This window comes from Oncorhynchus mykiss, chromosome 19, assembly GCF_057628025.1.
Source record: "Oncorhynchus mykiss isolate SJ-2025 chromosome 19, ASM5762802v1, whole genome shotgun sequence".
Classification (NCBI taxonomy): domain Eukaryota; kingdom Metazoa; phylum Chordata; class Actinopteri; order Salmoniformes; family Salmonidae; genus Oncorhynchus; species Oncorhynchus mykiss.
The window spans coordinates 22058824-22080588 of NC_143040.1; the positions used below are offsets into that span (position 1 = coordinate 22058824).

The 21765-nt window shown below is 45.1% G+C and overlaps 1 protein-coding gene across 3 annotated transcripts in view; it reads left to right on the forward strand.

Moving 5' to 3' along the window:
• Positions 1 to 21765, forward strand: part of LOC110498652 (WD repeat-containing protein 17) — a 26250-nt gene continuing 4485 nt past the window's right edge. The window contains exons 1-20 of one of the 3 annotated variants that reach the window (XM_036954322.2): positions 1 to 60; positions 12216 to 12344; positions 12632 to 12815; positions 13423 to 13653; positions 14525 to 14776; positions 15067 to 15189; positions 15507 to 15694; positions 15896 to 16064; positions 16712 to 16803; positions 17049 to 17218; positions 17768 to 17932; positions 18307 to 18509; positions 18924 to 19073; positions 19557 to 19687; positions 19986 to 20111; positions 20333 to 20488; positions 20848 to 20912; positions 21066 to 21198; positions 21399 to 21490; positions 21658 to 21757. In XM_036954322.2, the coding sequence (XP_036810217.2) occupies positions 12222 to 12344; positions 12632 to 12815; positions 13423 to 13653; positions 14525 to 14776; positions 15067 to 15189; positions 15507 to 15694; positions 15896 to 16064; positions 16712 to 16803; positions 17049 to 17218; positions 17768 to 17932; positions 18307 to 18509; positions 18924 to 19073; positions 19557 to 19687; positions 19986 to 20111; positions 20333 to 20488; positions 20848 to 20912; positions 21066 to 21198; positions 21399 to 21490; positions 21658 to 21757 (2853 nt within the window). In that variant the 5' untranslated portion in view covers positions 1 to 60; positions 12216 to 12221. Of the gene's footprint in view, positions 61 to 1412; positions 1650 to 2670; positions 3080 to 12215; positions 12345 to 12631; positions 12816 to 13422; positions 13654 to 14524; positions 14777 to 15066; positions 15190 to 15506; positions 15695 to 15895; positions 16065 to 16711; positions 16804 to 17048; positions 17219 to 17767; positions 17933 to 18306; positions 18510 to 18923; positions 19074 to 19556; positions 19688 to 19985; positions 20112 to 20332; positions 20489 to 20847; positions 20913 to 21065; positions 21199 to 21398; positions 21491 to 21657; positions 21758 to 21765 lie in introns of those variants that run through there. The other 2 variants (XM_090209582.1, XM_090209581.1) reach the window with 2 other exon arrangements.

Genomic DNA, 21765 nt, shown 5'->3' on the forward strand with positions numbered 1-21765 from the left:
AAGCAGTGCTCAGTGCTACTCCAGTTGAACAGCTTTCCTGAGTCTGCCTCCATCGCCTAGGTAACGCTGCACCAAGTTTCCTCTCTGTCTCTCACCCCCGTAGCCGAGGGTGCTGGGATGTGAGTCCGATCACGGACATAGTCCTGGCATCACTGAACAAACCCACCTACACATCCATTCACCTCTCCTCCACCCATGTCCACCACATGACACACAGAATAACACATATACCATTAAGTGACTTACAGTCATGCGTACATACATGTTTTTTAACATATGGGTGGTCCGGGTAATACTGTCATGGCGTTGCAAGCACTATGATCTACCAACTGAGCTACCACTTGACTCTCCATCTAATCCATTCATTCATTAGTTGAAGGTACATTTGTCATTCTCTTGCTAATTAGAGACTAGTGTGTCTCTAGTCATTACCGTATCTACTGTCCTGTCCTGTCCTGTCCACACACACACACACACACACACACACACACACACACACACACACACATACATGGATGCCACAGGAGGTTGGTGGCACCTTAATTGGGGAGGACGGGCTTGTGGTCATGGTTGGAATGGTATCAAATACATGGGTTCTATGTGTTTGATGCCATTCCATTTGCTCCGAACGCACACTCCCGCTCACACACAAACTCTCTCTCTCTCTCTCTCTCTCTCTCTCTCTCTCTCTCTCTCCCTCCTCTCTCTCCTCTCTCTCGCTGTAAAATATCATACAAGGACCCTCCAAGGCCCCTCAACCAATCTCAGATCCTCAGATGAGTTTAAAGACCAATCCCATACTCAAAGTCAGGAATATCTCTATCTCCAGCATCCTGTCTTTTTCCACCATCATTGTCATGCAGATTGAGGCTTTATAATAGAGATTGCTAGCCTCTCTAGACCCAGTGAGGGATCTCTCCACTGTGTCCTTATCAGCAGGGGCCATTACGCTGATTGCATTGTTACCATTATCTGACGGATGAGAGAGCCAGCTACACAGGAGACTGGATCCAGGGATGACAAGGGGGAACGGTGGGTTAGTTCGGTGGTTTGAGGTGTGGGGGAGATGGACACTGGGTTGTACACTGAGTCAGAGAGAGAATGGAGGAAAACAACTAACATGACTGGGTGTGGGTGAGGTGTGCAGTCAGGGGGTTAGGGCGAGGAAGTGTGTGTTGTTTACGTTACGCCCCTGAGTGTGTGTAGGTACGTGTATGTTTGTGTGTGCATGCATTGTGCATAGGTGTGTGGAGGTAGGGGATTTATCATCATCATGGTACATGGTAGGTTCACATATGTATGTGTATATCGGGGTGTGTGTGTGTGTGTGTGTGTGTGTGTGTGTGTGTGTGTGTGTGTGTGTGTAGGAGGGAGAGTTAAAAGGCACTAATTTTAATACAGGGAGCTGCAGTTGCCTGGCTACCATCGGGGGCTGCACTTGTCTCCCACACACACACACACACACACACACACACACACACACACACAACTACACTGCACCAGTCAATGAGTGCATACACACACACATACACACACGCACACATACACACACTCCTCCGTATCTATCTCTGAGACGTACACACAAGGCTCCTCTCTCTTCACTCGCCGGCTCTGTCTTCGCTGTGACAACATCACCACACCTCAGCTCTGTAAGTTTAGCTAGATACCTTCCCTCTAACGGAGAGCCTTGTCAATCTGTTAGCTAGCTACCTTGCCTCTAACAGAGAGCCTTGTCAATCTGTTAGCTAGCTACCTTCCCTCTAACGGAGAGCCTTGTCAATCTGTTAGCTAGCTACCTTGCCTCTAACAGAGAGCCTTGTCAATCTGTTAGCTGGCTACCTTCCCTGTAACAGAGAGTTTTGTTAATCTGTTAGCTGGCTACCTTCCCTGTAACAGAGAGCTTTGTTAATCTGTTAGCTGGATACTTTCCCTGTAACAGAGAGCATTGTCAATCTGTTAGCTGGCTACCTTCCCTGTAACAGAGAGCTTTGTTAATCTGTTAGCTGGATGCCTTCCCTGTAACAGAGAGCCTTGTCAATCTGTTAGCTGGCTACCTTCCCTGTAACAGAGAGCTTTGTTAATCTGTTAGCTGGATACTTTCCCTGTAACAGAGAGCTTTGTTAATCTGTTAGCTTGCTACCTTCCCTGTAACAGAGAGCTTTGTTCATCTGTTAGCTGGATGCCTTCCTTGTAACAGAGAGCTTTGTTAATCTGTTAGCTTGCTACCTTCCCTGTAACAGAGAGCTTTGTTAATCTGTTAGCTGGCTACCTTCCCTCTAACCAAGAGTTTTGTTAATCTGTTAGCTGGCTACCTTCCCTGTAACAGAGAGCTTTGTTAATCTGTTAGCTGGCTACCTTCCCTCTAACCAAAAGTTTTGTTAATCTGCTAGCTGGATACCTTCCCTGTAGCAGAGAGTTTTGTTAATCTGCTAGCTTGATACCTTCCCTGTAACAGAGAGCTTTGTTAATCTGTTAGCTGGCTACCTTCCCTGTAACAGAGAGCTTTGTTAATCTGTTAGCTAGCTACCTTCCCTGTAACAGAGAGCTTTGTTAATCTGTTAGCTGGCTACCTTCCCTGTAACAGAGAGCTTTGTTAATCTGTTAGTTGGATACCTTCCCTGTAACAGAGAGTTTTGTTAATCTACTAGCTGGATACCTTCCCTGTAACAGAGAGCTTTGTTAATCTGTTAGCTGGCTACCTTCCCTCTAACCAAAAGTTTTGTTAATCTGTTAGCTGGATACCTTCCCTGTAGCAGAGAGTTTTGTTAATCTGCTAGCTGGCTACCTTCCCTGTAACAGAGAGCTTTGTTAATCTGCTAGCTGGATACCTTCCCTGTAGCAGAGAGTTTTGTTAATCTGTTAGCTGGATACCTTCCCTGTAGCAGAGAGTTTTGTGAATCTGTTAGCTGGCTACCTTCCCTGTAACAGAGAGCTTTGTTCATCTGTTAGCTAGCTACCCTCCCTGTAACAGCAATCCTAGTTCATCTTGCTTTGGAGAGACTAGAGGGTGAAGAGATCCTTCTGGAAAATGGACACAGACAATCTGGAGTGGTACACTAAGAACGATGCCGACGTGAAGGTAGGGAAAAGAGGGGAGGAGTAGATGGAATGAGGGGAGGAGAGAGAAGAGGAGGAGTCAAGCTGTGTTTTGTCTATGAGATTTGTCTATGCGTTTTGTCTATGCATTTTGTCTATGTGTTTTGTCTATGTTCTGTTTCTGTCTGGTTTGTAGCATGAGTGTTATGAGAATTTTGTTATCAATGTTCATAAACTTCAATTAATCTACTCAGTCTGCAACCCAGAGTTTGTAAGATTCTGGTTTAAATGAAACAGACAGATTTCTCAGTTTACAATAGTCAAAATGTTTATTCACGAGGACGTCCTAGTCCGTTGTACAAAAACATCAATTTTATACTGGCTCCTTACGCACATACCTTCACACACAAACAGTAGGTATCCTACGCACATACATACACACACACAGTAGCTGAGTTTGATCCTTCTCCATAGTTCTCACCACTGTTTATCACTACCCAGCCGACAGTTCCGTTCCCCTGAGATGAGGGAAACCTTGAGAAGTACTCCCTATGCTATCATAGGTTCCTCAGAGGCCTAGCCAGGTATGTCCAAACACAGTTGAACTGTTCTCGTTTTTTTTCTTCGGCACACACATACAAGTTCAAATCCTAAACTACGCCTTGTTTTTCCACTATACAGATACATTGTTTGACCTAATTCTGACTAAAACTATACACATCATCAGATTATAATTTTTATGATTCTAATCAATTTCACACGGTTATAAGGTTTCAGAGTGGAATTATTCTATCATTATCTTTCAACGTATACATTATTTTATCAATGAGACAGATTAGGATCTACAGGACTTTGGGATTTTGGGACCTGTCCGCTTGACTATTTATATAAATAATATTGGTCTATCTGCAAAAACCTGTAACATTCATCTGTATGCAGATGTCACTGTACACTACTGTCGCTACGGCTGACCAGGCTATGTTGGAGCTGCAATCTGATTTAGTCTCCTTGCAGAAGGACCTTGTCGATTTTAAATTGGTACTTAATGCCGGAAAAACTAAATGTATGCTGTTTTTTAAATTCTCGTAGAAATATTTGTGATGGCTTACACATTTATGCATTGGATGGTTCTTTAATCGAGCAGGTTCCCGCCTATAATTATCTGGGCTTTTGATTTGACAGTAATTTGACGTTTAAGAAACGTACGGTGACACCATTTATCGCGATGCAGCAGCCACTACTCTTAAACCTTTGGATGCCGTCGACCACAGCGCCCTTCGCTTCATCACAAGTTACAGTTTTACTACGCGTCACTGCATCCTGTATCGAAAGGTTGGCTGGTCCTCATTAGAGTCGCCTAGATCACGCCATGACTCCCTTTTCGCTTACAAAGAGAGCATATTGAGCGACAACCTTCCTGGTTTAGGGACACCGGTCCCGTAGAGGTTCCGACCTACCAAACGTACTGTTCGAAATGTAAAATGCGGGACACCAAACCCGTTCACAGGGATGGTTAACTCTCAAGGTTCCACTAGTACTTATCGATCTAAGTAAATCCTCCTTCAGTTTTAGTCCACCCCATTTTTTTGGAATAGCCTACAAAACTCCCTACATGTACACCTTGACTCTCTGGCGCCTGTAGGGCAATTCAGGACTTTAATGTTGAATGAATCTAATGATAATTGAAACTGTTTGGATTTCATGTAAATAATTGTATTTGTGTTGATTGCAGTGTTGATTCTGTAATTCTGTAAAGATTATTTTATTTGTATGGATCATTTTGAATTTGTTGCATTGTTGTCCTCAGGGCACCATGGCAAATGAGTCTCAGGTCTCTATGGGTTCCCTTGAATAAACAACAGTTCAATACAAAAAAATAGAAGAGCGATGGAGTTAGAGAGAGAGAGAGAGAGAGAGAGAGGCTAGAGGTCATGATCAGATGAGCTCCTGCATTTTTCAGCATTTTCTTTAAAAAAGATAGACTTAGAGTTCGATAAACTTGGATTTTTTTTTGTCAGGAACATATACAGGATGCTACCCTCTACAACATAACCTTCACTTCAAATCAAAACTCAAAACCTACAACCTGATTTTGGATGGAATTACGGAATCACCTGGAAGGTTTACAACTACCAAGGATTATTATTCTATACAGCAAACTCTCTGAAAAACAACAGAAATCTGAAAACACCATCCAACCTGGAACTGAGTGAGTAATGTTTAGTCTGAAACTATATTTGATTTTCCAAAAGCCAAGAAGAAAAATACGCAACATTACTATATAAAGTCTGAATGTTAACATGATTCTGCCAAGCTTGATACAGCTTCAGTTAGCACTGACGTGTCAAGTGAGAGGTGTCAAAGCCCTTTAGCCCAACAATGGCATGAGAGTCAAACAGTCTACCCCAACCAAATGGAGAGGCCTGAGAAGCTGCCTCCCGCTGTTCAGAGGTCATTAAAATACAGTACCCTGTGTATGTAAAGAATGATAAGGCAAGAAAAGATGACAAAGAGACAGTTTTTTCTGACTATTACAAAAATGGGAACATCAGCAACCTTATCTTCCACACAAACCAGCCCCTGGCATGGCACAGTGCTATATTAGCACACTACCCCTTTGTTAAGAGAGGGCGTGTTAACGAGGGGTGGAAACTCAGGATACTTGACAACGAGGACTCTGAGTCAGATAATATAAATCTCTATACGTCTGGAACAGTAATGGTACAGGGCAACCCCAAACAGTTTCAGCTGGACTTTCACCTAATCAAAAAATTAGCCCAGCAGGAGAAGCTCACCCTTGAGAAAGATACCCCCACCCCGAGCGGGTCAGACCAGACTTCTTCGTTATATAACCCCACAAACGAGCCACCCCCAGCGGAAAGTCAACCTCCCAGCACAGAGTACTACCCCTTCATTGAAATGAAGGATACATTTACCTAGCTGGAGGTAAGGCAGGTGGAGCTGGAACAGCAGGTGATTACACTCCAGTCAGCACAGACCCAGACAACAGTCCAGCACAACAACACTCTCTTAACCAGACCTGGAAAGCTGGAGGTAGCAAGAGACATATCTGCACTCTGGACAGTGGTGAGACAACTTCAACAGGAGAAAGACCAGGAGCAGGAGAAGAACAGAGCACGAGAGGAGAGGATCAGACTGCTGGAGGAGAAGTTGAGGGGGATGGCGTGTGACAGAGAACAACCCACTAGAGAGGTGACCACCCCCACAGAGAAGCCAGCAGAACAGCCCACTTCAGCACCCGACAAAAGTCTTGACACCACAGCAGAACAGTCCACACCAGAACCCCAAGCCCAGCGGCTCTCACCCTCTCTGAGCACCCCCCCTGTCAGCCACCCTGATAGCCCTTCTGACAACCCCCCCACATCCACTGATGACATACACAAGACACAGATTGTTCTCCTCATGGACTCAAATGGAAAATATATACAAGAAAAAAACCTTTTTCCCAAACACAGTGTGTCTAAACTCTGGTGTCCAAACACCCAACGCGCCCTAGACCTTCTGTAGGAGGACCAACTAGGTTCACCTAGCCACGTAATAATACACACAGGCACAAACAACCTGAGAGCACAGCAGGAAAGGGTGGCCACAGCACTGAAGGGAGTGATTGAAAAAGCTTATTCTACTTTCCCCAACGCACAAGTGGTTATCTCCATCCTGCTCCCACGAAAAGACTTCCACCCTGCCACAATACAACGGGTAACGCAAGTATTTCCCGTGACTGTGCCTCAAAACCAAATGTTTTCCTGGCCCACCACTCCACCCTGGACTTGAACAGCCTCTATACCTTTGCCCGGACTCTAAAGGACATCGCTCTCAAACGTATCCCAAACACTTCACACAGGAGCAACAGATCAATAGACACCCCGCCCAGACCAGCGAGACACTCTCCCAGACCTGCGGGACCCCCCCTGAACCTACACATAGAGGACCCACCCCAAGAGGACTTACATCCAGACCACAGCACCCCCAGCCACATCCACACCCCCATCCCAACCAATCAACACCCCCCCACGTCAACCATGCCCACACCCCATTTAGGCCCCCTCAGATCAGACCTATGCCCCTCTTTCCCACCCCATGCCCCCCACTCCCGCAAAGAGGGGCTTATCATGGAAGTCACACATATCCCAGGCAGTGAGCGGGCAAACAGGCCCAACCCCCACTCTTACACTAGCCCTAGCCAATGGCATGTACCAGATACTCAGCAGGCTCTGCTCACAAAAATGGGTCACAACTCCTGCAGCAGGCTCTGCTCACAAAAACGGGTCACAACTCCTGCAGCTCTGTCGCACGCTGGGTATGTGCATAGTCAATGGTAGGCTTCGAGGGGGCTCCTATGGTAGGTACACTTATAGCTCATCTCTTGACAGTAGTACTGTAGACTACTTTATCACTGACCTCAACCCAGAGTCTCTCAGAGCGTTCACAGTCAGCCCACTGACACCCCTATCAGATCACAGCAAAATCACAGTCTACTTGAACAGAGCAATACTCAATCATGAGGCATCAAAACCAAAGGAACTGAGTAACATTAAGAAATGCTATACAGTGCCTTGCGAAAGTATTCGGCCCCCTTGAACTTTGCGACCTTTTGCCACATTTCAGGCTTCAAACATAAAGATATAAAACTGTATTTTTTTGTGAAGAATCAACAACAAGTGGGACACAATCATGAAGTGGAACGACATTTATTGGATATTTCAAACTTTTTTAACAAATCAAAAACGGAAAAATTGGGCGTGCAAAATTATTCAGCCCCCTTAAGTTAATACTTTGTAGCGCCACCTTTTGCTGCGATTACAGCTGTAAGTCGCTTGGGGTATGTCTCTATCAGTTTTGCACATCGAGAGACTGAATTTTTTTCCCATTCCTCCTTGCAAAACAGCTCGAGCTCAGTGAGGTTGGATGGAGAGCATTTGTGAACAGCAGTTTTCAGTTCTTTCCACAGATTCTCGATTGGATTCAGGTCTGGACTTTGACTTGGCCATTCTAACACCTGGATATGTTTATTTTTGAACCATTCCATTGTAGATTTTGCTTTATGTTTTGGATCATTGTCTTGTTGGAAGACAAATCTCCGTCCCAGTCTCAGGTCTTTTGCAGACTCCATCAGGTTTTCTTCCAGAATGGTCCTGTATTTGGCTCCATCCATCTTCCCATCAATTTTAACCATCTTCCCTGTCCCTGCTGAAGAAAAGCAGGCCCAAACCATGATGCTGCCACCACCATGTTTGACAGTGGGGATGGTGTGTTCAGCTGTGTTGCTTTTACGCCAAACATAACGTCTTGCATTGTTGCCAAAAAGTTCAATTTTGGTTTCATCTGACCTCTGAGACTATCACAGTGCAGGTGCATTTATACGGAGACTTGATTACACACAGGTGGATTGTATTTATCATCATTAGTCATTTAGGTCAACATTGGATCATTCAGAGATCCTCACTGAACTTCTGGAGAGAGTTTGCTGCACTGAAAGTAAAGGGGCTGAATAATTTTGCACGCCCAATTTTTCAGTTTTTGATTTGTTAAAAAAGTTTGAAATATCCAATAAATGTCGTTCCACTTCATGATTGTGTCCCACTTGTTGTTGATTCTTCACAAAAAAAATACAGTTTTATATATTTATGTTTGAAGCCTGAAATGTGGCAAAAGGTCGCAAAGTTCAAGGGGGCCGAATACTTTCGCAAGGCACTGTATATGGAAGGAATGCAGTTTGGAAACCTACCAAAAAACAAGTAGGCAACAACAAATTCAATCCCTTTTAGACAATTTCCTGGTCAATTTCCACTGTAATAGTGAAGGTGTAAACTTGGCAGTAGAAAATCTTAACAGTATATTTGACCTCTCAGCTTCCCTATCAAATATAAAAATCTCAAATAGAAAACCGAAGAAAATTAACAACAATGACAAATGGTTTGATGAAGAATGCAAAAATCTAAGAAAGAAATTGAGAAACCTGTCCAACCAAAAACATAGAGACCCGGAAAACCTGAGTCTACGCCTTCACTATGGTGAATCACTAAAACAATACAGAAATACACTACGGAAAAAGAAGGAACAGCATGTCAGAAATCAGCTCAATGTAATTGAAGAATCCTTGAAGAATTCCATGAATCCATGGAAAACACTAAACAAACAACAACATGAAGAATTATCTATCCAAAATGGAGATGTATAGGTAAACCACTTCTCCAATCCTTTTGGCTCTATAACAAAGAACAAAGAGCAAAAACATATACATGATCAAATACAAATCTTAGAATCAACTATTAAAGACTACCAGAACCCACTGGATTATCCAATTACCTTGAATGAGCTACAGGACAAAATAAAACCCTCCAATCCAAAAAGGTATCCTGATGGTATCCTTAATGAAATGATCAAATATACAGACAACAAATTACAATTGGCTATACTAAAACTCTTTAACATCATCAACAGCTCTGGCATCTTCCCCAATATTTGGAAATCCACAAAAGTGGAGACAAATTTGACCCGAATAACTACCGTGGGATATGCGTCAACAGTAACCTTGGGGAAATCCTCTGCATTATCATTAACAGCAGACTCATACATTTCTTCAATGAAAACAATGTACTAAGCAAATGTCAAATTAGCTTTTTACCGAATTACCATACAACAGACCATGTATTCACCCTGCACACCCTAATTGACAACCAAACAAACCAAAACAAAGGCAAAGTCTTCAAAAAAGCCTTTGACTCAATTTGGCAAGAGGGTCTGCTATACAAATTGATGGAAAGTGGTGTTGGGGGTAAAACATACGACATTATAAAATCCATGTACACAAACAACAAGTGTGCGGTTAAAATTGGCCGTGGGGTGAGACAGGGATGCAGCTTAAGCCCCACCCTCTTCAACATATATATCAACGAATTGGCGCGGGCACTAGAAAACTCTGCAGCACCCGGCCTCGCCTACTAGAATCTGAAGTCAAATGTCTACTGTTTGCTGATGATCTGGTGCTTCTGTCACCAACCAAGGAGGGCCTACAGCAGCACCTAGATATTCTGCACAGATTCTGCCAGACCTGGGCCCTGACAGTAAATCTCAGTAAGACCAAATAATGGTGTTCCAAAAAAGGTCCAGTCGCTAGGACCACAAATACAAATTCCATCTAGACACCATTGCCCTAGAGCACACAAAAAACTATACATACCTTGGCGTAAACAAGCTGGTCCTGGGGCTCTGTTCACAAACACAAACAGACCCCACAGAGCCCCAGGACAGCAGCACAATTAGACACAACCAAATAATGGGAAAACAAAAAGATAATTACTTGACACATTGGAGAGAATTAACAAAAAAACAAAGCAAACTAGAATGCTATTTGGCCCTAAACAGAGAGTACACAGTGGCAGAATAGCTGACCACTGTGACTGACCCAAACTTAAGGAAAGCTTTGACTATGTACAGACTCAGTGAGCATAGCCTTGCTATTGAGAAAGGCCGCCGTAGGCAGACATGGCTCTCAAGAGAAGACAGGCTATGAGCACACTGCCCACAAAATGAGGTGGAAACTGAGCTGCACTTCCTAACCTCCTGCCCAATGTATGACCATATTAGAGAGACATATTTCCCTCAGATTACACAGATCCACAAAGAATTCGAAAACAAATCCAATTTTGATAAACTCCCATATCTACTGGGTGAAATTCCACAGTGTGCCATCACAGCAGCAAGATTTGTGACCTGTTGCCACGAGAAAAGGGCAACCAGTGAAGAACAAACACCATTGTAAATACAACCCATATTTATGCATATTTATTTTATCTTGTGTCCTTTAACCATTTGCACATTGTTAAAACACTGTATATATATAATATGACATTTGTAATGTCTTTATTGTTTTGAAACTTCTGTATGTGTAATGTTTACTGTTAATTTTTATTGTTTATTTCACTTTATATATTCACTTTATATATATAAGAGAGAGAGAGAGAGAGAGAGAGAGAGAGAGAGAGGGGGAGAGAGACAGAGAGACAGAGAGACAGAGAGAGAGAGACAGACATCGAGAGAGAGAGAGAGAGAGAGAGAGAGAGAGAGAGAGAGAGAGAGACAGCAAGAGAGAGAGGCAGACAGTGAGAGATATACAGACAGCGAGAGAGAGACAGACAGCGAGAGAGAGAGAGAGAGAGAGCGTGACAGAGAGAGAGAGACAGAGAGAGAGAGATTTCAACATTTCAAGGTTTCAAAGACCTCTCTGATGAGAGTAGCTACCCTTCCTGTTGGGGGAGGACGCAGAGAGCTGTGGGTTGGCAGCGCACTACATTGCTGTCTGCCATAAGATGAGGGACAGTGTCTGACAGACCTGCACATGTCCTCTACTGTATGCTTATTGTTATTGTTGAATGTATGGTTATTTTGACCCTTGGTTATTGTTGTTACTGTTGTCCCGTTGACAATTTTGATTCTTATTATTTTCGAATTGTAAGTATAAAAAGTAACATTGTTATGTCATGCGGAGAGAGAGAGAGAGAGCGAGAGAGAGAGAGAGAGAGAGAGAGAGAGAGAGAGAGAGAGAGAGAGAGAGAGAGAGAGAGAGAGAGAGACAGAGAGAGAGAGAGAGCGAGAGCGAGAGAGAGAGAGAGAGAGAGAGAGAGAGAGAGACAGAGAGAGAGAGAGACAGAGAGAGAGAGAGAGAGAGAGAGAGAGAGAGAGACAGGAACAGAGACAGAGAGAGAGAGAGAGACAGAGAGACAGAGAGACAGAGACAGAGAGACAGAGACAGAGACAGAGAGATGTAATTAGGGGGAACCCGACTGTCTCAAGGCTGTTGCTGTGTGCCTCCTCTGAGTGATACCAACATACATGCTGGAGTTTTCACTGATTCATGTACAACATCTCTCGAATCTGTTTGGTTACAAAGTGACTGGCGCTCCATTTGAAACGTCAAACTACGTTTCATATCAGTACTCATTGAAGGCTACTGCGCTGTTATTGTGAGAACGGTCTATTACAGCTGAGTAATAAGCCATGTCAATCTATTATCAGTTCTGAAATGCAAGACTGATGTACATGAGAATAGAACATGCTTTAGACCTGAATGTATCCCTCAATCCATGAATAAGAATCACAGATCATTGCCTGTGTTCTGGTGTAGTCCATCTCCTCCTCTTCTCTGTGTGTCGCAGATAAAGATGTCCCAGGTGAAACAGGTGGGCCTGCTGGCTGCCGGGTGCCAGCCCTGGAACAAAGACGTGTGTGCTGCCAGTGAAGACCGGTTCGCTTACTGTGCAACACTTGCTATATATGTCTACCAGGTAATTAGCTTGGCAAAAATCGGTGTGTGTGCGTGTGCGTCTGTGTGCCTGTGGACGTGTGTGCGCGCATGCGCGTGTGTGCGCCCGTGTTGGCATGCGTGCGCCTCTCGTTGCGTGTGCTCTCTCCCTTCCCTGTCGAAAGGACACTCAAAAGAGATGTCTAATCTGCAAGTGATTTCTGCCATTGACGTTTTCCTTATCTATCGTTATCTCTGCCACCCCATCTGTTTACATATGCAACACCAATACCAATGTATTCCTCGTCGTTCCCATCTGCACCCATGCAGTTGGACCACAGATACAATGAGTTCAAGCTTCGAGCCATCATGTCAGAGCACAAGAAGACCATCACGGCCATATCGTGGTGCCCACACAACCCCGAGGTGTTTGCCAGCGCCAGCGCTGACAACCTGCTCATCATATGGAATGTGGCAGAGCAGAAGATTGTGGCCAGGCTGGATAACACCAAAGGTACTGATAATGAACTATGCCCAGTGGAGGCAGATGTACAGGGGAGTGGGTGGGCCAGAGGTGGGTGTTCAGTAGGGAGAAAACGTTTTGAAACAGAGTGAAACAAGGTGGAGCGGAAAGCTGTGGCCAGACTAGATAACACCAAATGTACTGAACTATAGAGACACGTGGTCTGTATAACGCAAAAGATACTGGTTCTTCATCAGAATGGAAATGAGGGATGACCGTGGACCAGTGGTAAGGGAGTTTACCTGGGAGTAGGCTCCTCTTTAGACACTACTGATGGGAGACGTGTCAGAGAGGCTAGAGAGTAGGTTGGGTTGCCTTGGGAGGGTGACTCAGTGTAGTGAAGTGTTTGTGTGCTTAGTATTGTCATTAGGACTGGCTATTGTTACTGCTACACTGACTCCTATCAGGAGGGAGATGGCTGACGGCTGTTTTTCTAGGAGAGAGAGAGTGTGTGTGTGGGTGGGTGGATGAATGTGTGTGTTTTCTGTGTGTGTGTGTGTGTGTGTGTGTGTGTGTGTGTGTGTGTGTGTGTGTGTGTGTGTGTGTGTGTGTGTGTGTGTATCTAATGTGTCTCTAACCCTTATGTACCATCACCCAGGCATCCCAGCGTCTCTGAGCTGGTGCTGGAACGCAGGTGACGGCGTGGCGTTTGTGTCCCACCGGGGCCCTCTCTACCTGTGGGCCATCAGCGGGCTGGACGCCGGCGTCACCATCCACAAGGAGGCACACAGCTTCCTGTCTGACATCTGTCTGTTCCGCTGGCACCCCGTCAAGAAGGGCAAGGTGGTGTTTGGACACACGGACGGGAGCCTCTCCATCTTCCAGCCAGGTAAGACTGAGGCTGCATCTCAATAATCTATAGATAGTCTAGACTGAGGCTGCATCTCAATAGTCTAAAGATAGTCTAGACTGAGGCTGCATCTCAATTGTCTATAGATAGTCTAGACTGAGCCTGCATCTCAATAGTCTATAGATAGTCTAGATTGTGGCTGCGTCTCAATAGTCTATAGATAGTCTAGGCTGAGCCTGTATCTCAATAGTCTATAGATAGTCTAGACTGTGGCTGCGTCTCAATTGTCTAAAATGGCTTCCTCTCTTTGTCTTATCTCGTTCATTTGCACTGATGTGAAAGAACTGGGCATGCGTTTCTCTATTACAAACAATTTTACATTTGAGTCATTTAGCTAGCAGACACTCTTATCCAGAGCGACTTACAATCATTTTAGTCTGTAAACAACCACATATCACAATTATTGCAAGTACAGATGTAGGATCCACATTTGAGACAGTTTGCTACAGCAGGAAAATAATCCTGCAGCAACAGGAAATGTAAATTATTATGTGGATTATAATTAATGGATATATTTTGTAGAGGTTGATACATTTTTTGTTAAGGCAAATTTTAAAGTGAAAATTACTTTTAAAACCTTGAATACACTACAAGTTCGCATTTCCTGCGGTGCAGGAAAATTCTCAGCAACAAGAGTGATCAAATGAAGATCTTACATCTGTAGACCCTTCTTCGAACGAGCTGCTATCAGCAGAATCAGTGCCAGGAAGAAAAAACAACCTTTAAATATGTATTTGTTGACTGTTTCTTCCACACGAGAACCTTTATTTGGTACCTCCCGGTATTTCATTAGGGGCTGTGGTGACTTTATTTAGTCAGTTGATGCAGCAGGTCTCCTCTCCTGTCCTAGGATCTAAAAACCAGAAGCACGTGTTGCGGCCAGAGTCTTTAGAGGGGACGGACGAGGAGGACCCGGTCACAGCGTTGGAGTGGGATCCCCTGTCTACAGACTACCTCCTAGTGGCCAACCTGCATAATGGTATCCGAATGGTGGACTCAGAGGGGCTCACCTGTGTCACTACCTTCAGCTTCCCCAGTTCAGCTGCCTCTGTACAGTGTCTGGCCTGGGTCCCCAGTGCACCCGGCATGTTCATCACTGGAGGTAAGGACATATTGGGGTAGGGTTTACGGGTAGGGTACAATGGGTTAGGGTGCAGGGTGTAGGGGGGAGGGGGGAGGGGAAGGCTGTGTCCTCAGCGCCCCCGGCATGTTCTTCACTAGAGGTAAAGAAATGGGGGTAGCGTTTAGGGGGTAGGGTATAAGGGGTAGGGTACTGGGGGGTTAAGGTAAGGTCACGAGGTATCAGTGTAGGTAGCTAGAGGTCAGGTGCGTAAGGCTCAGGCCTTTAGAACTGTCAATACCACTGTTCCAACGTGTTCCTTCTGTTCCCAGATTCTCAAGTCGGTGTGCTGAGGATATGGAACGTGTCCAGATCTACACCGCTGGACAACTTTAAACTGAAGAAGACCGGCTTCCATGCTTTACATGTGTTAAACTCTCCCCCAGCCAAGAAATGTAAGCATCTGACACACTACTGATAATCCACAAATTAGGGTAGAATCCACAGTCTGCAGCACACTCTTAGAAAAAAAGGTGCTATCTACAGTTGTCCCAATAGGAGAAACCTTTTGGATCCCTTTTTTCTAAAAGGGAACAATAACTTCAGAGTTTTGGATATGAATGACTGATCTTGTGGAGTAAGATTGCTATATCTTTTGGAAAAACTGTAACTTTTCTATGGCATAGTGTGTTCTTTCCCTATTCTTGCTATCACCTGACCCCTCCTGACCCCTCCTGGCCCCGCCATTATTTGCCTCCCACCCTCTTTTCAGCCTTGAGCTCCATTTCCCCGACAAAGAACCACTACACATCATCCACCAGTGAGGCTGTTCCTCCTCCTACTCTATCCCAGAACCAGGCCTTCTCCCTCCCCCCGGGCCACGCGGTCTGCTGCTTCGTGGATGGAGGGGTGGGGCTCTACGACATGGGAGCCAAGAAGTGGGACTTCCTACGAGACCTGGTGAGGGAGGGGAGGGGAAGAGAGGGGGGGGGGGGGGTGAAAAGAAGGGAGGAAAAGTGGTAGCAAGGGAGGTAGGGGAATTGGGATGATGCTAAGGGCGTTCTTCTATTTCTTGTTTGTGTCTGCATTTCTGTTGTACATAACTCCCAATCCAGTTCATGTTGAAGAAGACCTGACCATGAAACAATATGTTGTTCTCAGGGTCACGTTGAGACCATATTTGACTGTAAATTCAAGCCAGACGACCCCAACCTGTTGGCGACAGCCTCGTTTGACGGGACCATTAAGGTGTGGGACATCAACACCCTCACGGCGGTTAATACGTCTCCCGGCAACGAGGGTGTGGTCTACTCCCTGTCCTGGGCTCCTGGTAAGACACGGGGAGAGAACACACGCAGACCATAATACTTTGGGTGTTTCTCAATATGTTTTCTACCTTGTTCCACGTTGTCGTGCTCCGAGTGCATTCTCCGAGGACGTTCTTGTGAGGACGAGAGTGTGGAGAACTCATAAAACATGACATTTGAGAAGCACTCCCCTTACTGTATTACCTCACGCTGCACCTCCCCCTACTGTATTACCTCACGCTGCACCTCCCCCACTGTATTACCTCACGCTGCACCTCCCCATTCACTGAACCTTCTTTCATCCGAGAAGTGCCCCCATGTCCCATCTCGCATACTTTGATATACGCTCATACTCCGAACCTTCCCATGCTCTAATTCGAAACACCCTTTATATACCATAATTCGTCATATTGACTTTTATTTTGAAAACGGCTCTGCTGGTGATGAATAGATGTTTTATGAACGCCTTAAGTATATATTTTCATGTAAAGTGTTACCTTGAGTTCTTTCCCGTTAGTAATGATTTACTGAATATAAATTAAGAAGTCAACGTAATGCACTTTTTTAAACGATTCAAACCAAGCTATGAAATATGTTGCACTTTCTTGCGTTCATTCATTTGGAAGCCGTAAATATGTCTCTTGTTATCTTCGTGTGTGTTCTTCGAAAGGAGACCTGAACTGCATAGCCGGAGCCACGTCCCGGAACGGTGCATTCATCTGGGATGTGAAGAAAGGCAAGATGATCACACGATTCAATGAGGTGCGTCAACAACCCCGACCAAAAACAAGACAGTCATAAGGGCTTTTCACACTACTGAGCCGAACCGAGTTAAACCAAACCAAGCTGTACTGAGCTAGCCTGGTTACGCATCCAGTATCCAGCAGTTTGTTCGGGTCGGCCTGATAGTGTGAAAAGGAGAATAGAGTGATTTATCAATCATTTCTTTAGTTTATCAATATATTTTTTATGTCACAAACGTTTTTGTTCCCTTGTGTACTCAACAGCATGGGAATCATGGTATCTTCTGTATCGCATGGAGCCATAAGGACTCTAAAAGAATAGCCACATGTAGTGGCGACGGCTTCTGCATCATTAGGACCATCGACGGCAGGGTCTTACACAAGTACAAGCACCCTGCTGCTGTGTTTGGTTGTGACTGGAGCCAGAATAACAAGTAAGAGTCCACTTGTGTAGTTCACCTTCATTACTGTATAACAGGTATACTGGAAGATGTAGTTAGTTACCTATACTCTACTAGATCTATCCTTTCTCTCTCTCTCTCTCTCTCTCTCTCTCTCTCTCTCTCTCTCTCTCTCTCTCTCTCTCTCTCTCTTTCTTTCTTTATTTCTTTCTTTCTTTCTTTCTGTCTGTCTGTCTCTCTGTCTCTCTGTCTCTCTGTATCTATCCCTCTCTCTCTTTCGTTCTCTCACTCTTTTTTCTTTCTCTCTCTCTCCCCCTCTCTCTCTCCCCCTCTCTTTCTTTCTTTCTTTCTTTCTTTCTGTCTGTCTGTCTGTCTGTCTGTCTGTCTGTCTGTCTGTCTGTCTGTCTGTCTGTCTGTCTGTCTGTCTGTCTGTCTGTCTCTGTCTCTCTGTCTCTCTCTGTATCTATCCCTCTCTCTCTTTCTTTCTCTCACTCTTTTTTCTTTCTTTCTCTCTGTCTCTGTCTCTGTCTCTGTCTCTGTCTCTGTCTCTCTCTCTCTCTCTCTCTCTCTCTCCATTCCCAGAGACATGATAGCCACGGGCTGTGAGGATAAAAACGTGCGCGTGTACTACCTGGCCACCAGTTCTGACCAGCCACTCAAGGTGTTCACGGGTCACCTGGCCAAGGTGTTCCACGTGCGCTGGTCTCCTCTCCGAGAGGGTATTCTCTGCAGTGGCTCAGATGACGGGTACACGCAGCACATTAATACAGTATTCATATGTTCTTTCACTGAGTCTCACAGCACATTGCATTAGGGTGATTTATCACATCCACCAATGTGTAACAGTACCTGAATAATGCATGGTAAACACTTTGTACTGATACACAGATACACATGGTAGTTATTTGATATGCCACCATTATCAATACAGATGCCATTGGTTTGAGTAGTCACTCTATTATGTATATGGGAGTCCGCATATAATCTCTCTCTCTCTCTCTCTCTCTCTCTCTCTCTCTCTATTTCTGTCTCTCGCTCCCTTTCTCTCTCTCTCTCTCTTTCTGTCTCTCGCTCCCTTTCTCTCTCTCTCTCCCTCCCTCCCTCCCCTCCCCACTCTCCAGGACTGTGCGTATCTGGGATTATACCCAGGATGCCTGTATCAACGTGCTGAGTGGTCACAAGGCTCCGGTCCGAGGCCTGATGTGGAACACGGAGGTGCCCTACCTGCTGACCAGCGGCAGCTGGGACTACACCATTAAAGTCTGGGACACCAGGGACGGAACCTGCCTGGACACCTGCTACGACCACGGCGCTGATGTCTATGGTACCGGTCCTCAGTAATGAATCAGGAACACCACACTGCAGCCTTCATCAAATAGACTCAGCCACGGGCCCAGGATCATTTCTAGACTGCAAACTGACCACCAGAAGCCCAAACATATCATATTTGACTAAAACATTATCATCTCAAACCTTGCTTGCGTTTGCATACAATCACATATCTCTCTCTATTATGCGTGGGAGTCAAAATTCAAATCACTTGGAGCTGATTTGCTGGTGGGGGGCCACTTTGGGGGCCCCCCACCACTTTGGGGGCCAAATAAAATAATCTATGGACCACCAGTTGGGGAAACCTGCTATGCTTTATAGAGGCCAATGAGTGTGAAATGAAATATATGGTACTGTTTCTACACTGACACTGTGTCTGTAATGCTGCAACCTGATCTGATTCCTCCAGGCCTGACTTGTCACCCCAGCCGTCCGTTCACCATGGCCTCATGTTCCCGGGACTCTACGGTCAGGTTGTGGTCCCTCACTCCGCTCATCGCTCCGCTCCTGGTCAACGTCCTGGCTGACCACAGCTGGGACGACATCATCGGCAACACGGGTCAGTTAAATGTTCCGATACTGAAGAAATGTGTTGTGTAGAACATGTACGGTGGAGGGTAAGGCACGTAAACACCCTTATTTTGTGCCAGCGTTTACCCACCTTTCGCTGAAAAAATGCATTGAAAATAGCGTTTTTGATTTTTACCTCTACATCACTGGCCATGTAGAATAAGGAATCGTGTTAGTTCTATGTGCTACATTTCTATCTGTATACACTCCAGGATTAGAGATTCATCAGTAAACGCTCTTTATCCCTCTCCCATCAGTCACTATGACTATATTGTTATAGACGTGTTGATTACTCATGACATCAATATGTTGATTGCTCAAAACTCTGTCTCCACTGTGAGAGAGTGATACCGCAAATATTTATCAGTCCAAACCCGACATATCCTCACAAGAACAATTCATCTGATCTGACATCATTCTGAACCTGTGTGTGTCTGCATGGTAGAGTACTATATCCCCTCCTCTCCTCCAGATAGGGCCATGGTACCTGGTGCTACCCCTCTGCTCTGTGGGAAGGTGTCCAGAGACATCAAGCAGGAGCTGGATAAACTCTCCAGTGAAGTACGGGTGAAGAAACTCAGGTGGTTCTCTGAATGTTTCTCTGTGAGTACATTTACTCGCAATTTTCCTTAAATGAATAGCACTTTATTTACAGTCATTTAGTTATTCCATTCCTGTAGTCCAGAAACATGGTTTTAATTTGGTTTGATTGAAGTATAGTCGTTTCTTTCTTGGTATAATTTTATATCATCAGGTATCAAATAACCTATAGATAACCCTTCAAGTTAGTACTCCTATTTGGTAGTATATATATACTGGAATCCCCATGTATTATGTACTGTACATACTACCTACTCTTATGAAGTGCTTATGAATACTTGTTCTGTGTTCTTTCCTCCAGCCACCAGGGGGCAGTCATAACCTGTGGGACCTGGTGTCAGTGATCAATGGGCAGGACGACAGTCTGCTTCCCCAGAGCTACGGCAAGGGCATCATGCACATGAAACACTTGGTCCGCTTCAAAACCGTAAGTCGACCACTGACTGACTGACTGACTGTCTCATCTCACACATGGTCCAGTCCCTTCAGATCTGCAAACATCCAAGGGTTAGGGCAGAAGGAAAGGGGGATGGAGTGATTTTGGACCAAGCGTATGAGTCGTATTTCTAAGGGGTTCGTTTTTCAAAAGAACATCAAACGTTTCGACTATTCACTTACAGTACACATTTCAATGTGTCTGTTCTGTAGTCTGAGGCCCAGGAGTTGACCATAGTGAAGATGTCTAAGTTCGGCGGGGGGATCGGGGCTCCCAGTAAAGAGGAGAGACTGAGAGACGCAGCAGAGATCCATCTGAGACTGGGGCAGATCCAGAGATACTGTGAACTCATGGTGGAACTGGGAGAGGTAATGGATGGATTCATTTTAGGCCCTAGGCTACACTCTTAGGGGGAAAAGGGTTCCAAAAGGGTTCTGCGGCTGTCCCCATAGGTAGAACCTTTTTTGCTTCCAGGTAGAACCCTTTTTGGTTCCTGGTAGAACTCTTTTGGGTTCCGTGTAGAAGGGTTTTACCTGGAACCAAAAGGGGTTACTCAAAGGGTTCTCCTATGGGGACAGCCGCAGAACCATTTTTGGTACTAGATAGCATATTTTTTCTGTGTGTAGAACAAACTATGGGTGTATCAATAAAGGGTGTCAAATTAACAATCACAGCATTAATTGCTGTACATAATGATGATGTCTGTCATGTTTTCTGTATTTGACAGTGGGACAAGGCATTGTCAGTTGCCCCTGGTGTATCCATAAAGTATTGGAAGAAACTCATGCAACGGTATGTTTTGAGTTAGTTTGTCAATTCAAGAGGCATGTTTATGGTTACGTGTACATTTGAGCCATTTAGCAGACGCTCTCATCCAGAGCGGCTTACAATTAGAACGACAACAGGGGTTGTTGACTTCCTTGCTCAATGCATGTGCCCTCGTAGAAGAGCCGACCAGCTGATGCAGGAAGAAAACCACGATGTCATCCCGTACTGCATCGCCACGGGAGACGTGAGGAAGCTGGTCAGCTTCTTTACTGCCAGGGGTCAACTGAACGAGGCGCTGCTAGTGGCTCAGGTATGTCGACATTGACATCCGTTGATTAATTGTATAGTTAGAAAACAAAGTGACATAATATAAAACATGTATTGGTTCCAATCGGGAACCCCTGTTCTCTAAAAGAGAGAACAACATACCACCATGTTAATTGGCTTATCTGGATTGAAGGTTCATTCAGCCCAATTGCTGTCGTACGTCATACCTTTGTTCTTGTACAGGGAGCTTGTGAAGGCAACATCCACGTGCCTCAGACCGCCGTAATCAACCATACAACCACTACAGACAGCGACGACATACAGGCATATAACGGGTGTGTCCTTTTCACATGAAAATACACCATTTTGCCTAATGATGGTGTGTTCCACAGCATACGTAATCACCTTCCTGTCCATGGTGCATTGCATCCATGCTGGGCAACTGAATATCCCCTCGTGACCCCAGGCTTGTGAGGGTGAAGTGTAATCTCTGTTGTTCCAGGCTACTGCACTGTGCATGTAAGGAGCTAGCGGAGTGGTATTTCCAAGATGGCCGTGCTGTGCTGGCGGCCTGCTGTCACCTGGCTGTGGACAACACTGAGGTAAACAC